Source organism: Plodia interpunctella, chromosome 18 (assembly GCF_027563975.2).
Source record: "Plodia interpunctella isolate USDA-ARS_2022_Savannah chromosome 18, ilPloInte3.2, whole genome shotgun sequence".
NCBI lineage: Eukaryota > Metazoa > Arthropoda > Insecta > Lepidoptera > Pyralidae > Plodia > Plodia interpunctella.
In genome coordinates, this window is record NC_071311.1 from 6,723,118 (window position 1) to 6,743,917 (window position 20,800).

At 35.3% G+C, this 20,800-nt stretch overlaps 1 protein-coding gene across 2 annotated transcripts in view; it reads left to right on the top strand.

The window, feature by feature from the left end:
• The window catches only part of Ptp36E (Protein tyrosine phosphatase 36E), a 130,283-nt gene that overhangs the window by 103,946 nt on the left and 5,537 nt on the right, over positions 1-20,800 (top strand). For both annotated transcript variants that reach the window (XM_053758311.1, XM_053758312.1), the window contains 11 exons: positions 748-824; positions 3,143-3,277; positions 15,471-15,608; positions 16,056-16,222; positions 17,020-17,155; positions 17,468-17,717; positions 17,921-17,997; positions 18,201-18,332; positions 18,682-18,810; positions 19,109-19,296; positions 20,657-20,792. In XM_053758311.1, the coding sequence (XP_053614286.1) occupies positions 748-824; positions 3,143-3,277; positions 15,471-15,608; positions 16,056-16,222; positions 17,020-17,155; positions 17,468-17,717; positions 17,921-17,997; positions 18,201-18,332; positions 18,682-18,810; positions 19,109-19,296; positions 20,657-20,792 (1,565 nt within the window). The remainder of the gene's footprint in view (positions 1-747; positions 825-3,142; positions 3,278-15,470; positions 15,609-16,055; positions 16,223-17,019; positions 17,156-17,467; positions 17,718-17,920; positions 17,998-18,200; positions 18,333-18,681; positions 18,811-19,108; positions 19,297-20,656; positions 20,793-20,800) is intronic.

Genomic DNA, 20,800 nt, shown 5'->3' on the forward strand with positions numbered 1-20,800 from the left:
AGCCAGTCACTTTAGATTTGCCACTTCTGTCAGGACCATGGAAAAAAGGTATAGCTAAACATTTGTAGGTACCCAACATAAGTTCTTTATTTTTTTGCAATGACATTTATTTTTCTCGACAATATACGCATCATAACATAAGTACATACCGTCAACATAAATCGTATCTCATACGAGTTTATTTTGAAATATAAAATTCATAGAAATAGAACATTATTCAACACCCGATTCAAAAGAATTTATAGATTTATTCAGTATTCCATTCTGTCACTTCATGTTAAACCTAGCGATGTTCTCGATAGCCCACTATCGAATAGTCTATCGATAGTATTGATCGGCTGTCGATAGTATCGATAGCACAGATTTTTTTTTCAATTTTTTTTTATATTTATTTGTACCCTTATCTCAAGAATGAGGGGAATACTATCGCTACTATTGATAGTTTTTTTATTAACGAGAATCAATACTATCCATAGTACTAATCAAAGGTATCCATAATATATCAATTGTAATAATCTAGTCTAACAATAGTTAGGAATCTTTAGTCTAAAATAATAAATACAATACGGGTTTTACCTATTCGAGTATACGAGTTCGAGTATACCTATACGAGTTACACCTATTCGATACGAGTAGCATTATTCTCTTTAACATATACGAATACAGGCTACTACCTGCAATACAGTACTCTTTATTGCAATGCTGATTAGTATCTTAATTTTAAATAAATGTGTGATTTGTCCGCAGATGATTACAATCGAGTGGTGCTAGATACAGTAGACCGAGAGCCAGACTCAGATTATATTAATGCTTCCTATATAGATGTAAGTAAATTAAGTTAAATATAGACATAAACTATTTTTTTCTTATAAGTCTTATTATGTATACTAGATAACCATTTTTTTATGGTTTTAAACTTTTCTAACCATTTTTAAACTAATGTGAGGATTTTTTACGTGTAAAAAGGGAAGTGAAGGTACGTATGTACATGATTTTCATACTAACTTTCAATTATTATAGTCAATTGGGGATTGATTTTAAATTTTGTTTTGCATGTATACAAGATTTCAACAAAATTAATCCAGCAGTTTAACCGTGAAAGCGAAACAGACAGACAGGCAAACTTTCACATTTATAATATTTGTATGTATTCAAATGATTATATCTCTTAGTATAGTCTCTTATGTCCTACAAATTACTTTATTATTGAATCCAAAACATACAAAATAGTACTAATGCAAACTCAAATAGAAAAGGCATTTAAAAATGGCTGACAACAAATTGATTTTGAACCCAGGAACCGATGTTAGCTGTATAAAAAGCTGTGACGTCCACCGTGCTTTTAGAAAACGCTTTGGCTCGCGATTTTGACACGTGGAAAAAATGTTTTGTTTTTCGCAAACGAATATTCCATTGCGTAACGTGCACTAGCCGTATCACCATCAAGGACGAATATTATTTAAACATTCTTCTCATCAAAATAATGCAGTTTAGTAATTTATTGAATGCTGACATTGATGTCCGTAAGAATGAACTATAAATCCTCACGCACAACTCTAACTTCTTTTATTATTTATTATGTGCGTCTGTTGTCCATCCGTCTGAAATTTTCACAGATGATGAATTTCAAATATAAATAAATGCAAAAAAAAACCAGACCAGTGGGTTGGGACCAAATTAAGTGGGTTCACACAACAAACATAACTTTTTTTTACCGTTTTTATAGAAAACGTTACGGAAATCTTTGTTTTAGCTGGTTTTCTTTTATTGTTCTCTGTTCATTTAAATAATTAGAATGCAAAAATAGACAAGAAACTTTGTAAAAGTCTATCTAGAGATAGACAAAGTTTTTAGAGATCTAGAAAGGTATTTATACTTTTAAAAAGGCAATATCGGACGGAGCGACGGGGAACACAATACCTTTGATCTGATTGAAAAAAGACAGGAAAAAGTAATATTCCACTAAAGCAAACCCATTTGCCTTATTGGATCGTTTCAGTAAATTACGCTTTTCTTTTATTTTTCGCGTTTTGAAACAACATCTAGGAAAATAATAACAAGTTTTTTTTTAATAAATTTCATATTTAAAATAAGCTTTTACTGTCGTCAATGCATTGTCAAACGTGTAGGTACCTATATAAAGTTTCAACTAAATCTGACACGAAAGAAAATAACTGTTTAAAAAAGTAACAAAATTTCACACTAACAAAAGTATTTGCAAATTAACTAAAAGCTTGTAAAAATGACAAATATTAATTTTTAATTTATTTACCAATCAGTAGTGAAAAAGGTTACCTATATGTTATGTAAATTTCGAAAAAAAATACAACAGTTTACAAATTTCCTCCCTTTCTAAAATTAGGCTTAGGAATGCTATTGCGGGATTAAACTGATACTACGTTTTTATAAGGACACCCAGGTCCTTTATAATGTCATGACTTGCGCGATACAAGGGTCCCTTAGACATGTGACCCTTGTCAACTCAGAAAGTATATAGGAGTACATTTTGACAGCAATTGTTAACAGATCTGATTTAAGGTTTTTGCAAATGTAAAATTTTATTTGCATTTTATATTTAATATTTACTTTTATTTACTTTAAAATATTATACACAACTACAGTAAATTACGTACTTGCACATTTTTTTTTTAATATTCGTGATTGAATTGATTGAATCAACAGCACATAAAGTTACCGTGTATGAACCTCTATGGCGCGATAATAGCGACGAGTTGCAATGAATTTGGGTAGGTTGATATGCTGTTGACTGTACATCGACACAATCATTTACCATAAAATATTTTATAGCTGGCAGTTTATACGAATGACTGGCTGACTTACTAAAAAAAATTAAATCCGGAATCAAATTTTATTGTTCCGAATGAACAGATAATAAAAACAATGGAATTCATACCGACAGATTTTCAAATGGCGAAAAATGTTTATCACCCACTCAAACTGGAAATATGTTCCAAAAACAAACAGATTTAAAATAACGTCACGCATTTTTTCTAGACTTTTCTAGCAGGTTACCATAATCCAAAATTTAATCTATATCTAAGAGGTTCATTTTCTTAATGTTGTAGTATTAAATAATATTTTGAACGAAATAACTGTTTATTGACGTGCATTTTGTCCACAGAGTGTATTAAAACCAAACGCGTACATAGTGACGCAGGGGCCAACGGAAGACACAGTGGTGTGCTTCTGGCGAATGATATGGCAAGAGCGAGCCGCCGCCATCGTCATGCTCACCAAAACCTTCGACTTCATCAAAGTAAGTAGTTATTTATTTAATAGCTTTCTTCGTGGCTTCGTTCGCGTGGGTATCCCATGGGGATAGTTCTTTTTCCGGAATGAATGATACTCATTGTTGTCATACATTCCAATTTGGGCAGGACGTCCTGATTTTTAGGGTTCCGTAACCAAATGGTAAAAGCGGAACCCTTATAGTTTCGTCATGTCTGTCTGTCTGTCCGTCCGTCCGTATGTCACAGCCACTTTTTCCGAAACTGTAAGAACTATACTGTTGAAACTTGGAAAGTAGATGTATTCTATGAACCGCATTAAGATTTTACACAAAAATAGAAAAAAAAACAATAAATTTTGGGGGTCCACATACTAAGTTCCAGTTTTCCAGTTTTTATACAACCAATACGTGTGGGGTATCTATGGATAGGTCTTTAAAAATGATATTGAGGTTTCTAATATCATTCTTTCCTGAGTTTGCGCGAGAAACATTTCCAAAGTGGTAAAATGTGTGTGTCGCCCTGTAACTTCTAAAATAATAAAATGATAAAACTCAAAAAATATATGTAAACATTACTATGTAAACTTCCACCGAAAATTGGTTTGAACGAGATCTAGTAGGTAGATTTTTTTATACGTCATAAATCATAAACCGCAATACGGAACCCTTCATGGGCGAATCCGACTCGCACTTGGCCGCTTTTTTAAACCCCTAATTTTGTGTACCACGCGGGGTGTGACATATCAGTCCATTTTTTGCGGATATGGGTCACTGCGGGTTTGCATTTCACTTCTCAACATCGAATCAATTCTTTAACTTTTTGACGACTTAGGCTAAGCTTAATAAAGGGTAAACCATACTATACTAACTATTTACTATTGTATTTATATATTTTTTAAAACCAATTACTAACAATTAAGTTCTTTCTAAGTATTATCTATAATATATATATATATAAATATATATATATATATAAATCCCGAAAAAATTTACAATTGTTTCAACAACCTTTTGTTATTGAAACATTTGTTTCAATAACAAACGTGATCCAAACCGTTTTACGTACGGAAAACCTACGTGCGCGAGTCCAACTTACACTTGGTAGGTTTTTCAAGTCAAGGCTTTCCAAACGTTGTGACGAATAACAATGGAATTCCCGGAATCGTTAAACTTACAGACAATCCTGAACGTTGTATTGCTTAAAACAGAGAACTTAGACATAATTTGTTATGGACCAGCGCATTTTAATTGAACGATAATGAGATTATTCAAAATAAATTGTTTGCTTTGTCTTCTTCTCGAAATATCTCATAAATTTTGGAGAATTGTTTCTTTTGCTGTGACCTTCATCTTCCGGGGCTTCGGTTCGATAGGGCTGTTTCAGATATTTGATTTTATTTATATTTTTGATTTCGACTTGTATATCCTTATACATATTATAAAACAAGGTCCTCTGTCGCGTCTGTTTGCTAACTCAAAAACTACTGTACGCATATTCATTCGGTTTTATTTGTGAGGTATATTTAAATGTATAATTCCTGAGGTATATTTAATTGTATAATTCCTGAGGTATATTTAAGTGTATAATTCCTGAGGTATATTTAAGTGTATAATTCCTGAGGTATATTTAAGTGTATAATTCCTGAGGTATATTTAAGTGTATAATTTATTGTTTTTAGCGAAGCCGGAACGAGTCGCTAGTTTTGTAATATTGTATTGTTCATTGTAAAAGTAAACTGTAGAAGAGCGTGGATTGCTAACACAAGTATAATTTTGCTTAAATTAAATCCCCAAAGATGTGTTGTGTAAACATTAGCGAGAAATATTTTTTCCCGCGTCTCTTTCTCATTTTCGCAAGTTCCAAATTTCATTAGGGACTGTGACACAACGACACCCTGGACCAACATAAAAATACAGCTATGATTTTACAACCGGCCGCCTGCCTAACGTCAACCCTACTTGGGAATCGCGTGGGATGAAACATAAGATAGAACATTTTAAGTAACTAGAAACTTTAAAATGTTCAGTCCGAATTATTAAAAGCATAATTTCCAAACGGAGCGATTCCATTAAGCGCTATTTGGTCCATCACGGTTATGCTGCAAGTTTGTCCCAGCATTGCGGTACATTTTCTGCCAAATTGAGCACTACGCCTACACGAACCGCGATCAAATTCCGCCCTAATGGACTGAAGAAAATGGGTGTCCATGGCATAATATTGGAGCCTCCTACGACGGGCGTATTGTTTTTCTCGTTCCTATTTTTACTACAGATATATTTCATCTCAAATAACTGTTACATAATTCTTAAAGAATGTTGAAGATAATTGATTTATTAACGTAATATTGTATACTCAACCGTCAACTTTAACGCGCGCAGAAAATCGCAAGTACGCCATTTTGTCTAAACATCAGCGGCGCGCCGCCGGATAAAATCAACGTCGAATTTGACGGTGCAGCTCGCTTGTTTGTACGGTTTATGTTAAATTGAGTTGATAATTAACTATATTATGCCTTCCTTCTTCCTTTGTCATTTAAATGGTTTTTTTTTCATGTGTCGGTCTGAAACTGTTATCTTTTCTATCTACAAAATAAAACATCGTATGTAAAGTGAGTTGGCTGATCCTAAGTTGGTGAAACATTTCCACAATGTTAGCACTCGTTCGTAGCTTAACTGAAATCCGGCGAGGTCGAAAGCCAGACGTAACTCTAAGCCATGGCGAGCTCACACCCACACGTCTCCTTTTAAAATATTCAGAGCTGACAACAAAGCATCAAACTAAATTCGATTTTTTTTTCGTTTTACTACACACCCATAGATTTGTTAATTGACGTCTTTGGAGAAAAGTTTGTTTCGCCACTTCTTCATCGGCGCTTGGCTTAGAGCTTGGCGGTAGACATTTTTGACTTTTCACTTTTACGTTAAATACCCAAAGCACGCCATTTTGTCTAAACGGCAGCGGTGCACAGGTTAAAGTAACTTAGGTCGTCAATTTTCACTGATCCTTAGCTGAATAAAAAAAATTAATTCGAAACGAATAACTAAACACTTGTGCCAAATATTATGCGACCGGAATCAAACGATATTGACAACTAGATAATATCATTTTTAGGCACGTAACTTTTAAAATGGAAAGATAATGTGTATAGGAAATGTTTTAGATTAGACAGATCATTAAAAATCTTATTGTAGTAATATTTTGTTTTTTGGTGTTAACTTCTATACCTAAATAAATTTTAAAAAACTGGATGAAACTCAGCAAAGCGATGGATATTGCTTGGCAAATATGTAGGCTACATTTCATTCGGGAAAAATCCACGATAATTTAATTATCTTTGCACCAAGTATAATATAGCAGTAGTAATTTCGGCGAGGGAAATCTAATTTAGATTAAAATTGTATTTATTTTTCAATTACTCTCCAGCTCTCAAACTATATCCACACCAAAATCACCGTTATGATGTGAAAGAAGTACAAACAAACACACTTTCACCTTTATAATATTAGGAAGGCGGAAGTATGTACAGTCAACAGCACATCTAGTTACCTATACCATGAATCTCTATGGACAATAGCGGCCAGTTTGCAAAGAATTTGGGTAGGTTGTGTACACTGACTGTACACCAAGAAAGAGATTTTAGGTTATACCATATATATTATTCTTTAATCTATGGTTTTACCTAAATTACTTCTAAATGATATTCAAAACCGTCAATTCAAACTAACACAGAACAGTAAAATTAAATTGATTTGTAACATAAACTATAATTCCTGAATATTTTATAGCTAAATAATAAATAAAACAAACCCATCCGTCACATATCGTCTGATCAAGTACCTAGTTATTATATTTTTCGCTCCTTACACTGCAGATATGCAACGCTCGCCAGTGAATAATAAACAAGCTGTCTACGGATCTGCCCCCGACGTTAGCAATCCTGTCGAAAACTTGGGAAGCGACACAGTCACCCTTCGATCATCTAAAAGGCGTCGCTGTGATTGTGGAACCAATTACGAATCTAAATTGGATATCTTTATTGATTCACTAACCGAGTGGAAGCAAACAACTGACGATAAATTAAATAGCATCCAGACGTCTATGTCGGATATTCAACGTCTTAACGCTGAAATAGTTGCGTCCAATATCGAAATAGAAAAATCTATCACCTTACTCTCTGTGAAGTACGAAAACGTTTGTGAACAGCTGTCGTCTATTCAAATTAGGACCGAGGAATGCCTGGACCGCGTCTCGAAATCTGAATTGGTTGCTGAGGAAATCGATAGATCGTCACGATCGGCCTGCCTCGAGCTGCGCAATATTCCTCACAAATCAAACTCCAGCCAAGAAGATTTGGTAAAAATTGTAGTCACTACATTTAAAGCACTCTCGATCGAAATATTTCCTATAAACATCTTTGACGTGCGCCATCTTCCATCAAAGTCCGTGAACAAAACCATAGTTGTCTCACTCAATTCAGTACTGACTAAAAATAAAATACTGAGAGCCTTTAAGTCATTCAACAAGTCGAATGCCGGCAATAGGCTGAACTCAGGTATTTTCGATTCCGCTTCAACTTCCCAGCCAATCTACATTGCCGAACATCTGACTCCTAGGGCCCGACGGTTACACTACTTGGCCCGTGAGTTCGCAAAAGAGGAACAGTACAAGCATTGTTGGACATCAGGAGGACGGGTGCTGCTGCGGAAATACGACGACTCGAAATACTTAGTCGTTACTTCTGAGGATCAACTGTTAGCGCTAAAACAAAAATGTTAATTATTTCTGTACCCATTTAAAGTCTCATTAACCACTTTCACTTAGCTCGCTTACCTACTTAATTAATTGTTAACAGGCAACCTAGCGATAATATCTTCATACGTTATTCTTAAATATTTAAATATTTAAATATTTAATTTATAGATACTTGTTGATTTACTCATACTTTATTACGTTAATTGTATAAACTTTTTTACTTATATACTATAACTTTTAGGATATGCATTTTTAAACAAAAACTGTATTGATTAGCTGGCATCCCATAACACAAGGTAACTTTTCTTGGGGCTAGCTCAATCTGTCGGCATTTTTGTTATTAATTTATCGATAGTTCCATACGTAATTAGTTAAAATTTTCTATTCATTAATTATATATTAATATCATATTATATATTACACCTATACTAACGGTATAAACCTATTCATTGCTCTATATATATCTATCTAATGAAACGTACATAACTCTAATATTTAATAACCATACCGAATACATCTCTTGTGACTAACAACTTTATACACATCATCAATGGATAGAAATATAGATATTTTATCAAACATTGACTCCGTTACCGTCTCTTCTTCCTATTTATGCAACCCACAAGATGTTCATACTCACTTACCTGCATACAATAAGTACCTGACAATCCTCACCCAAAATATTCGTAGTGTATCGGCCAACTTGGACAGCTTTCTCATATTCTTGGATAACCTAGACATAGAACCAGATATTATAGTCTTTACAGAATGTTGGTTACAAAAAAACTCATTAATTCCTAATCTCCAAGGTTATCATTACTCTGTATCGTCATCCCCTGCCAATCAAAATGACGGTGTAATAATTTACTATAAAACCGAACTCCTAGGTATTAGTATCACTGAACCTTCGATAGATGAAGCTAGCTCATTACTAGTAAAATTAAATAGTGAAACAGCAATCTTGGGCATCTATCGGCCCTGCGCCTTCCTAAACTTTACAAAATTCACACAATCACTTAATAACGTTCTGGATAGCCTAAAGAATTACAAAAATATTGTAATCATCGGAGATATTAATATAGACATATTGCCAACCCGTCTGGACGAGGAAAACGATGATTACCTTAACATCCTGGCCCTTCATGGCCTTCTACCAACCCATACATTTCCTACCAGATACGAAGAAAGCCGAAAAAGCTGCCTCGATCACGCCTTTTTAAAATCTTCCCTGCAAGCCCATTCCTTCGTTATTGAAACCACAATAACAGATCATTATTCTGTTTTACTGGCCTTAGACATTAATAAAACAATTTTACCTAAACCTACAAAAACTCGAGTTGACCATCAAAATTTAACACACTCGCTGCTAACCACAGATTTTTCCCCTTTACTCGACTCAACCGACCCAAATTTTGCAGCTAACTATCTAATTAACACACTTAAAGATCTTATTTCCTTACACACTACTACACTCGTTCCAGCCCGTCATAGAATATTAAAGCCATGGATTACTCCTGGACTACTTAGGTGTATTCGCAATAAAAATAAGTTGCATAAAAAACTCTTAAGAGATCCTACCAACATGACACTTCGCACAACTTATGTAAGATATCGCAAATTATGTAACGCCACCATAAAATCGGTAAAAAGAACTTTCGAAAAAAAGACTATTAAAAAAGCCGGCAACAATTCCAAGGCCTTGTGGAAAGCTGTCAAGAGAGTTACTAATTTAGAAAAATCCCCTTCTACGTCTAGTGACCTACTTGATTGTAAACCCACTTTTGAGACTTCTCTAAATCATGTTAATTCTTACTTTGTCAATGTCGGTAAATCTCTTGCAGAAAACATAAGAAGTCAGATCAACTCTACTGCTACTTCCCCTACATCTCCCTACTGTAAAACTAATACATCCCTGAATTCTTTTGTTCTTCTTGACACATCAGCTGAAGAGGTAGAAAATATTATAGATTCTTTAAGAGACGACTGCGCTGTTGGCTGGGATGATGTCTCTTCAACATTTATAAAACGTAACAAAAAAATATTAACTCCCCTTATCACCCACATCTGCAATATCTCCCTATCCTCCGGTATCTTTCCGTCAGCTTTCAAGAAAGCTGTAATCCACCCCATATATAAAAGTGGAGCGAAAGATCTTCCTAGCAACTACCGGCCTATATCCATTCTCCCGGCTCTTTCTAAAATTCTAGAGCGCCTCATTAATATCCGGCTCAAATCTTACCTTGAAGCGCATTCCATCCTCTCCACTAACCAATATGGCTTTCGCACAGGAAGATCTACAAACGACGCTGTTAATGAGTTGACTGACACTATAGTTAGAAATCTTGATAAGGGTAACAAGTGCGCAGGCCTGTTTTTGGATTTTTCCAAGGCCTTCGATACCGTCTCGATCTCTAACCTTCTGAAAAAGCTGGATTCTATAGGTGTAAGAGGTACTCAACTGAAACTCTTCGAAAGCTACTTGACTGATCGATCTCAATGTGTGTCTATAAACAACAAAGTAAGCTCTGACCTTCCCATTCAGTATGGAGTTCCTCAGGGAAGTATCCTGGGCCCCACACTATTTTTAGTCTATATTAACGACCTGTTTTCTCTAAATATTTCTCACTGTAAAGTAATATCTTACGCAGATGACACTGCACTACTATTTTTTGCAAAATCTTGGGAAGATACATACCGTCACGCTCAGATTGGCTTAAACTCTGTTTCAAATTGGCTACTACACAACCTTTTAACACTAAATGTCCAAAAAACCCAACTTATAAACTTCTCTATATATAACTTAGTCTCCCATCGTAATGCTATTGCGAAACTATCAATTACTGCTCACTCACATTTTGACCATAACAACACTTGTTTTTGTACTCCCCTAACTCCTTCTGCATCTGTGAAATACCTAGGTATTGTATTGGACCAAAATCTAAACTTTAGATTACATGTTAATGCTATGGCTGGCAGAATTCGCAAACTAATATATATATTTAAAAAATTAAGACATGTGGCACACCCAAAGATCGTGAAAATGGCTTATATTGCCTTAGGACAGTCGTTACTTACATATTGTATAAGCTCCTGGGGAGGAGCGTGCAAGACCATATTAATTAAACTTGAAAGAGCTCAACGAGCTCTTCTCAAGGTCTGTACCTCCAAACCATTTTTATATCCTACATTCCAACTATACCAATATTGTGAAGTATTATCTGTCCGACAGCTATACATCCTGCGGGTCATTACTCAACAGCACGGGAATACTCGTCATAACCCGAACCTACGTAACCGTCTTGTAGCTACCTCTTCTCTCTTCTCTACGAAATTCGCACATAGATTTCCTTGTTTTACCGGACCCTTTTTATACAACAATGCTCACTCAAAATTAGCTTTGGTAACACTTTCTACCTTCTCTTGTAAAAAATCTATCCATAATTATTTGTTTTCCCTTAATTACGACGAAACGGAAAATCTTCTACATCCTCTTATCTGATTCGTTATTTATTTATGTTGGTACGTATCTTATGTTTACATGACTTATTTCATATTACACATTACTGTAGATCTTTAAATTTTTACTAATTTTTAACCCTCATTCTGAATGACAAGTTATGCGTCACTCTTTATAATTTAGCTCGTAAGTTCATACTAATCATCCTTAAAACTGTAATCCTTCAGAAATTGTAATACTAATGAAATGTATGTACCTAATTCTAATTCTAAGCTGTAAGAGCATGGCGCACTGTTACACAGGCTTGAGTCTTTAACAGACGCCAGTCTCCACCAATATTTTCTATGTTTTTTGTAATTTTTCTGTGCCTATGGAGACGAAATAAATACTTTTTTACTTTTTTACTTTTTACTTTTACAACTTTGGATTGAGTCATGAATTCGTTAGTTACATAAACAAAGGTTAAATACCCTGGGAGTCTCCATCGGCAAGGGTACGTACCTGTCATAATATTCTCAGCAGTAGCGTACTGAAAGGGCGAACTGCCCCGGGCCCCACGATTGTCCAAAAAATGTACATAATTGCAGCGAATACAGTATGACAAGCAATGCAAGTGAAAAAAACGTATTATTGACGAACTAAATTTTTTTGCCATTGTAATACCATATAAAATGATCTCAATTGGTTGATGAACACCCAGTGTTCCCAGTCAACTTCTTCATAGTCGTATTCCTCATGGGTCGAGGTTATTACGTGGAATGATACACACACAACAACTTTCTTGACATTATTAATGGAGTGGTTTGCCATTGCCTTCTCCATTTCACACACAAGTTAATAAGAATCAACCAGTGTGCGGGTTTCCTCACGATGTTTTCCTTCACCGGAAGCAAGTGGTAGTCGATGAAAACTACATACATGAGTCCGATTGCTATACAAACTCATGTGGCATGAGTAGGATTCGAACCTGGGACCTTTCCATCCACAGGCGAACGTCTTAACCATTACACCACCACCGCTTGACCAGTCAACAAGAGACAGTATTCTGATTTAATTTCTTCACTTTCTTGACAAATTATAATTTCATTGATTGGAGTTGCAAAAGACAGTCATGAAGCTTGATACTTATCATGTAAGTTTTGTACCTATCGAGTGACACGCGGCAGCAGGCTTTACGTTTGAAAGTGAACCACCGCTGAACCATGTCATTGCGAATGTGGCATGGTGTCAAAAAAAATTCATGCGTCAGTCAGATCAGAACTTGCACACATTGTGTACACTCCATCTTTACCCCATGAGATTTCTAGAAATTCCTACGCTTCGCCCATCTAAGGGGCGTTAAATTATTATTGTGCCCTGGGTGACGATGACCCAAGCTATGCCACTGATTCTAAGCTGGCCCGAACCCGCAAGTTCAAGTTCCAGCTTTAGAAAGGTCAATGGTATTCAGTATCAAGTCCTTTCAATTAACTAGGAGCTAGAGGAGATATTATTTCTGGTACAGTTCGAAACATTATTAGACAACCAAATCAATAAATTTAATTGCACTGAAAGGTCACTGACCTCTTAACATGATGTACATATAATAAAGTTTGATAGGACATATACCACTTTGCAACCTACTAAATGTACTATATTTCTTTAAATGCGTTTGATCTGATCTGAGACATATTGACTCCTCACGCCAACATTTACTACTTATTTCCCCATATTTACCCAGCTTTGGTACTATTATTCTTCGTCTTAGCATGTCGATTAGGTTAATTTGTGAGGACCAATACAACGCCATCGAAACAGCACGTCCTATTGCGTCACACAGGTCCTTCAATGTGGCTTCTCGGGGCAGTACAATAGACATGCCATGGGTTGTATTTATAAAAGTCAATACACAAATATCCTTAGTCAATTAATTTCGTTTTCTGAAATCTCCAAATATCGTTAAAATAAACGGACTCCAGAGATCTAAAGAACTAATTTGAACACGAAGGGAAGGGAATTTAGCCAAGCAAAGGATCCAAACATCAAAGAAGATGTTTACGCAATCCGTTTAAGATGCACGCGTGAATGATCTCGTCTCTCGTAGGTTTGAAGTTCACTCCGTATCTACCTGTTACCCGAATTCCAATACACATACTCCATTCCCACTCCGTCGGATGCTATAATCTACGATCACTAAATCCAGAAACGAATACCTAATACAATTTTACAAAACGAAATTAGTTTCTCTGTTAAACATAAATAGAGACAATGTCCCAAAAGCCTTCTTTATTAGTTTTACAATTAAAGGGCACAGAAAACTTCATTGTTATTAGAAACATAAAATGAATTCTTTGGTTGATTGATTGCTGGATTGAATGGTTGACAACGAGTAATTAAATAAGTACCTACAACAACGTCTTATTGAATAAGTTAATAATAATATTTTTATTTAACCTATTTTCCACTTGACGGAGAAACGAAGTACTTATGACGGAATGTTATTTTTTTTGCATTTCAAGCTTCATTTGCTTTTGGTTTTTTTTTTTCAATTTACGTATTATTAGTATTAAAAGTCCTTTCAATTCATACACGGGGTATCATCGACTTTCTATGGGATGAAAACCAATTTGACTAAATTCGATGGCCCCTTTCATGGTATTACCGCACGGTGTGAGAGAGGACACGTTACCCAGTGGAGCGGTGAGCAAAAATTTACGAATATTTTTCGCTCTATTTGGCGGCGTCGAGGACACAAATATACACACATAGTTACAGAAGTAAAACTCATTAAAATTGCTAAACATTTATTTGAACTTTAATGAACAAAATAGAATTAGTAAAAGTACAAAAGGTGAATGTAATACTAAAATATGATGATCTAGCAGTCAACCATTGGGTGTGACCCAATCATTATATGCTATAAATAGAAAAGTTAAAAAAAAATATCGTTTTATTTTGAAAAATTTATGAATTCTCAAAATCTGTGGAATATTATTAGTATCCGGAGTAATCTACACTAATATTATGAAGGAGAACTCGAACGATTTATAAAATTCTTTCATCAGTAGGAAGCTACAATATTTTTTAGTGACAGCAGCATTTTAGCAGTTAAAGCATCACCATCCAGTAACTCGGTGATAAAAAAAAATTGCCAGATGAAATGACAGAGAAAGAAAAAAAATAAGTAACATAGCGAAGAAGAGAAGATAAATTAATAAAATAAAGTATATTGTCTATTTGATGCAAAGCAACAATGTTTGCTTGAAAATACAGATCCCTGTATTTTCAAGCAAACATTGTGAGGTGCTCAGGTGCTCAGTTATTTTTTATTTTGATAAATATTTTTGAGTCTGAGTTTTTGTGTGATTGACAGCTCTATTCTACATTTTAGTTATTTTATTCAGGGCGGTTCGCTCAATTTTCTTTGCATTATGAAACGCCGCATGCTCCTAACTAAACGCTGATGGGGCGATTTTTTAATCATATTAAAACTGCAGTGTCGTTTCTGTTTTAGATGGCCAGTGAATAAATTGGTAGCTCGTTATTTAAAGCTTTTAAAATTGCATTAAAATTTCCAATTTTCCTAGTATCCAAATTCAAAACAAAAATAAACAACTAAACATAACAACAAAAGTACAATTTAATTATTTACCTGATCTAGCCTTGCGTCTACGTTCATTTAATATGAAAATTGACAGCTGTGTACCTGTGACATATTTTGTTAAATAAATACAGAAAGTTATAAGTTTCACGTGTCTGTGTTTTTGAATGTCTATCCGTGGCATCGTAGCAGCCAATCGACTGAACCGATTTGGATCTAGTTTTTCTTTTATTTGAAAGATAATTTAATTGAGAATGTTCTTAGCTGTGTTTCGAAAATTGCGTTCAGCCGTTTGGAAACCTTCAGCTCTTTTCTAGCAGATGAGATTACAAAGCCAACATCTGAGTCGGGGATTTGTAAAATTTTAAATTTCGTTTCTTTTATTAATTTTATAGATGTAATCATCTATTCATATCTTGTTTTTTTTAAGGTAATGTGCGTGCAGTACTGGCCTCCGAACAAAGAAAAAGACGAGACATACGGAGACATCAGCGTGGGTATCGTCCAGGAGGAGGAGCTCGCCAACTTCCACATACGAACCTTCAGGCTGTACAAATCTGAAAAAGATGTGAGTATGAGAGTGAGTTCGTCATCATCTCTCAGCTCTTTTCTCCCTACTGCTGTGCATAGGCCGCTCTTCTATTACGCAAACCTGTGCTAATCCATGATACTAACTTATAATGTAATCCATAAATATGATGTATTTATTTATTGCTTTATTAATTATACAAAATACAAGTTTTAGTTTACAAAATGAAGAAAACTATTAGAGATCCGGACGGGCGCTGCAATGGGAGAAGGGATATTTCGTTAAGTTTTGTTAACCTTACATATTTTAAAACAAAGTCCTCTGCCGCAACTGTTTATCTGTCTGCTCGCGATAAACTCAAAAAATATTACACGGATTTTCATGCTGTTTTCACCAATGGACAGTTCCTATGCGTTTAGATGTTGTATTATGCATAATATGAATCAGAAGTCTATTTAGTTCTAAATCCGAAACAACCTCTCGCAGGTGGTGGTGGAAGAACGTTTCATCCTACAGTTTCACTACACACAGTGGCACTCCCACACGTGTCCATTCAGCAATGCCCTACTAGAGTTCCGTAGACGAGTGCGGGCAGTTGTCGGAAGACGGCTGGCTACTAACCCAGCTGCTGGACCCATGGTAGTTCATTGCAAGTAAGTATTGTAACAAGTTTATTATGTTAGACAAATTAAAGACCTCCGACTTTCAATATTCTTTTCGCTACAACTTTTGCACGGCTCAACCGATTTTGATCAAACATATCTAAGAACCACCATATAAAAATTAGTTATCAAATAAAAAAAACCGCATCCAAATCGGTTTACCCGTTGATGAGCTACGATGCCACGTACACAGACAGACAAACACACTTAGCGGTCAAACTTATAACACTTTTTGCATCGGGGGTAAAAAAAAATAGCTAAATTCAGTCAGTCAAAAATTTTCTTGAAGACGTCTTAAATCTAGTGCACGCTACGGAGTTACTAGATAGACACATCACGAAAGCTTTTGCATAAAATGAATAAAATGTTTAAAGTTTTTGCATACAATTACTTTTGAATATTGAATATGGTAAATTCTAACCAAAAATTTCTCAAGAAATAATTAAGTTACCTACACTGTTTACATTGTATGGCTTCTGAAAATTAATATTAAATATTTTTGTATATTATTTTTATAATAACATCAAGATGAAGGAGCAATGCGTAACAGAAGTAGCTGCCGTTTTGATTCGTCTTTATCTCATCTGACCGCAATCCCAGTATACTTCCTCAGCCTAAGTGCGTCGTTCTTGACGACATCAAGTTAACATTTGCCAGGACATAGCCAGACATTCGTTTGTAGCCTACTTTGTACTTCTATCCGCACAAAAACTGGAAATAAACAAACTGAAAATATTGAATTTTGAAATCAATTTTGAACAATTTTATTAATAAGAATTAATTTTCAGTGACGGAGGAGGTCGATCCGGAGTGTACTTGGCTATTGATGCAAATCTCGAGTTGGCGGAAGAAGAAGACTGTTTTGATGTTTATGGATACTTGAAGAAACTGAGACAATCCAGAAAAGGCCTTATAGAAAACGAGGTGAATATAGAATCTGCTGGTATAGGATACATAATCTTCATTTGTTGACTTATTAAGATTTATCAACATTTTACAAAAATTTCAATACCATTTTACAATATTTAAAACCATTTACAGATATTTATTTTTAAGAGGTTATTAGAACCAACATAATATTATAGTTCCTTGTTCGAGTATAATATAGCTTTTCTGGTACTTATCCTGTAATAACCAGCTTGAATTAAGTTTTATGATTCTTACCGAATCTAGATTATATGTGAAATTTAGTCGTTTTAAATGATATACTTAAATTTATCGATTGTTTTTCAAAAGGAACAATACAAATTCGTGTACGACACGTTGGAAGAGCACGTTGTATGCGGGGTGTCTTGGTTCCCTGTGTCGGAACTATCCCAAAGACTGAAGCAGAAGTCCCAGAGAGACCCAGTGTCCAAGCTGAATGAGTACCAGAAGGAGTACCAGCAGATCTGCAAGCAGACCCCCAGGTTCACGATAGGGGACTGCGCTGGGGGACACAGAGGGGACAATCGAGAGAAGAATCGGGATGTACTGGTAGTGCCACGTAAGTTTCATCTGCTTCTTCAAATAATAAATCGACTGTTGAGCGTAGTTGTTTTGCTCTTTCGTATACAAAATTCTGATTGAATGAATTTCAGCTTTGTCATAAGGCCTACAGCGAGAGTAAATTTTATTACACATAAAATTGCATCTTCAAGTACTGAAACATTTTCATGTTGTTTTTATGTTTATCCGTTTTCATTACAGCTGACAACTTTCGCCCATACCTGACTTCTTTCCAAGGAAACAGTTTCACTGACTACATCAATGCTGTATTCGTAGATGTAAGTAAGATAAATTTAAAGATTAATTTATCCGCGTATCGCATTCATTATCTTTACTATGTTTGACTTCATCGAAAAAATTATGATAAACACGACCTGATGGTGCACCCAGAACGGCTCCAGACGTGGGAATAAAATTATCGTCATTATTGCATCCACCAAATTTGCTGGATATTAATATATATTTAATTTAAATTTTGTAGGGCTACACCAAGCCTCGTGAGTACATTGTGACAGAATGGCCGCTAATAATGACTCAAGGAGAATTCTGGTCTTTAGTATATGACTACGAGTGCGCTGCTGTTGTCGTGCTTTGTGTTCCTCCTAAGAACTCTGTAAGTTTTAAAACATATTTATTATATTTTTTTTTTCAGTTCAAAAATATAAATAAAGAACAACTAAATTAAATTTACCTAAAATTAAAAGTAAACTATATATCTGAAACTAGTAGTATGTAATAAAGTATCTTCAAACTAACTCGTATAAGTGGAAAAGATGAATTGGTTCAGCGAAGCACTGCCATAACAACAACACTTAAACTAACTTTGGGGCTAACTCAATCTGTGTGATTTATCAATATACACATATATGTTTATTGTTTTCCTGGAAATAATATGAGTTTATTGTCGGATCGCACAAAAATGCGAAATGCGAGATTTCTAAAATCCCCTTTTTTTCTTGCAGCAACAATTTCCTCCTTTCTGGCCTGAAGGACGCCACTCCAAGAAGTACGGCCCGGTGTTCACGATTGACCATGTCTCACACAACCATTACACTAATATCAAGACTTGGATATTCAGAATCAACAAAAAAGTTAGTAGTTTTCATTAATAGTTCAATATGTTTCTCATTACGACAGGAATACACGCGCGCGACACAAATTGACGCCATGACAAGATATAAGTATTTACGTGGTGTACCGCAAGGAAATTACCTATGCTATGAAATGATTACGAGTCACACATTGAATGCAATAAGATCTCTCTCTCTAACAACAATAAAAGCTTGTGTCAAAAATGACATTTTTGTAAAAAAACTTCTTGAAATGCAAGTTGGTTAAGATTTATATAGGTTGTTTCCACTCGTCGTTGTAAACTTTCAATTCCAACAGATCGTGTCTCTCACGGAGCTGATGGCTGGCGTCAAGGCTCCTCCGAAGACGGTTCAGCTATTCCAACTGACCTGCTGGCCCATGGGCCACAAGGTTCCATCATCAACCAACTCGCTGGTGGAACTCATGAACATGGTGGAAAGATGGCGACAGCGCACCGACTACGGACCAGTTTGTGTTGTTTCTCCGTGAGTAATATTGAGTATCATCATCCTCCTCACCTTATCCCATTATCTGGGCTGAGCGCAATATTTATGTTCTTTCCATAATTCCCTATTTCTGGTTGTACTTAAATCCACCCCCAACATCCCCATATCTTCTAATAGGTACACAATTCATATAATACAAACTTGCAGCTATTTTAATGATTTTACAACCGGCCATCTACCTGACGTTAACACTCTTTGCGAATGCTATTAGCTTTTAGCTGGTAAGGTTATGTGTCCCCAAGTCTCCTCGTACGAACATAATCGTTTATTTCAATTGTGTGCGATTATGTTTACCTAGTGATTATTTCCGTACAAATTGTAACATTATATTTTATGCTGTCGTTTGTTATAAGGTACTTTTCTTAGTGGCGATTTTAAAACTTCCGAAATGTTAGCAGTCGGTATATTTGCAAAATAATAATAAAAGTGCATTCCAAAGTTATTTACATTATATATTTATACCACAGAAGTAGGGAATCGGCTATTCTATAAGCTTCATACGGTTACGTTTTCGTAGGTACACTACTCCAAGCATGCAGCGCATGTCTACTAGCCGCTTGTTGCGTACGCGCCGCAACTAAATAAAACCGGTTTATACGCGCGCTCCGCCAGTAGACCAGCAGAGGGCTGCGCAACGGCTAGCCGTAACAGCTGTCTGTTGAATGTTTCGCGCTACTGCTCAGTAAAAATTGAAGAATTTTAAATTATGTTTAGTGGAATATAGTGCAAATAGTAGGTAGATTCGGAGGTGTAAACCTAATAAATGTTTTGTTTATATTATTTAAATCTCCTTTACCAACCCTACCAAAATAAGTACAATTTTGAACGCTCCTTAGAAAGGTTAGCCTCTGTTCCAATTCCTAACTCCTGTGTTTATACTATGAGTGGATTCAAGATACCTAAAATAGAGTTATGACGTCTGTTAACCAAATTCGACCGTTTAAAATAGAACATTCATACCTGATATTGTGTTATGATTTATTTATAAACCGATGTACAAGACCTGTGAACAAAGGACTTTTCTGTGAATATACACTAATGCTGTAAAAGTTGGAGATTATATAAATCCTTCGTTTGTCAGCAAAACCCTTTTGTTACCGACTTGTATTAAAATATGAGTAGCGGCCAGTCTGCAAATTATATTTGGGTCATATTATGCGCTATGATTATATATCTGATCAAGTACGAATACATAATGCTGTGGCTGTGGATGAAAAAAAAATCGATGATTTTAGTAAAATTATTTTCTCTCTATGTTTGAGAATTTAGAAGTATATACTAGACTAGATGTTAATAATAGTATAATAGTATAGATTTATCAAGTATTTCTTCATTGCAGAGATGGCCGCAGCCGAGCCGGGGTCTATTGTGCTGCTAATGCTTGTATCGAACAAGTCATTAAGCACGGAGAAGTTGACGTCTTCCAAGCCGTGAAGACCGTCCGTCGCCACCGACCACAACTTGTTGAAAACATGGTAAGAAA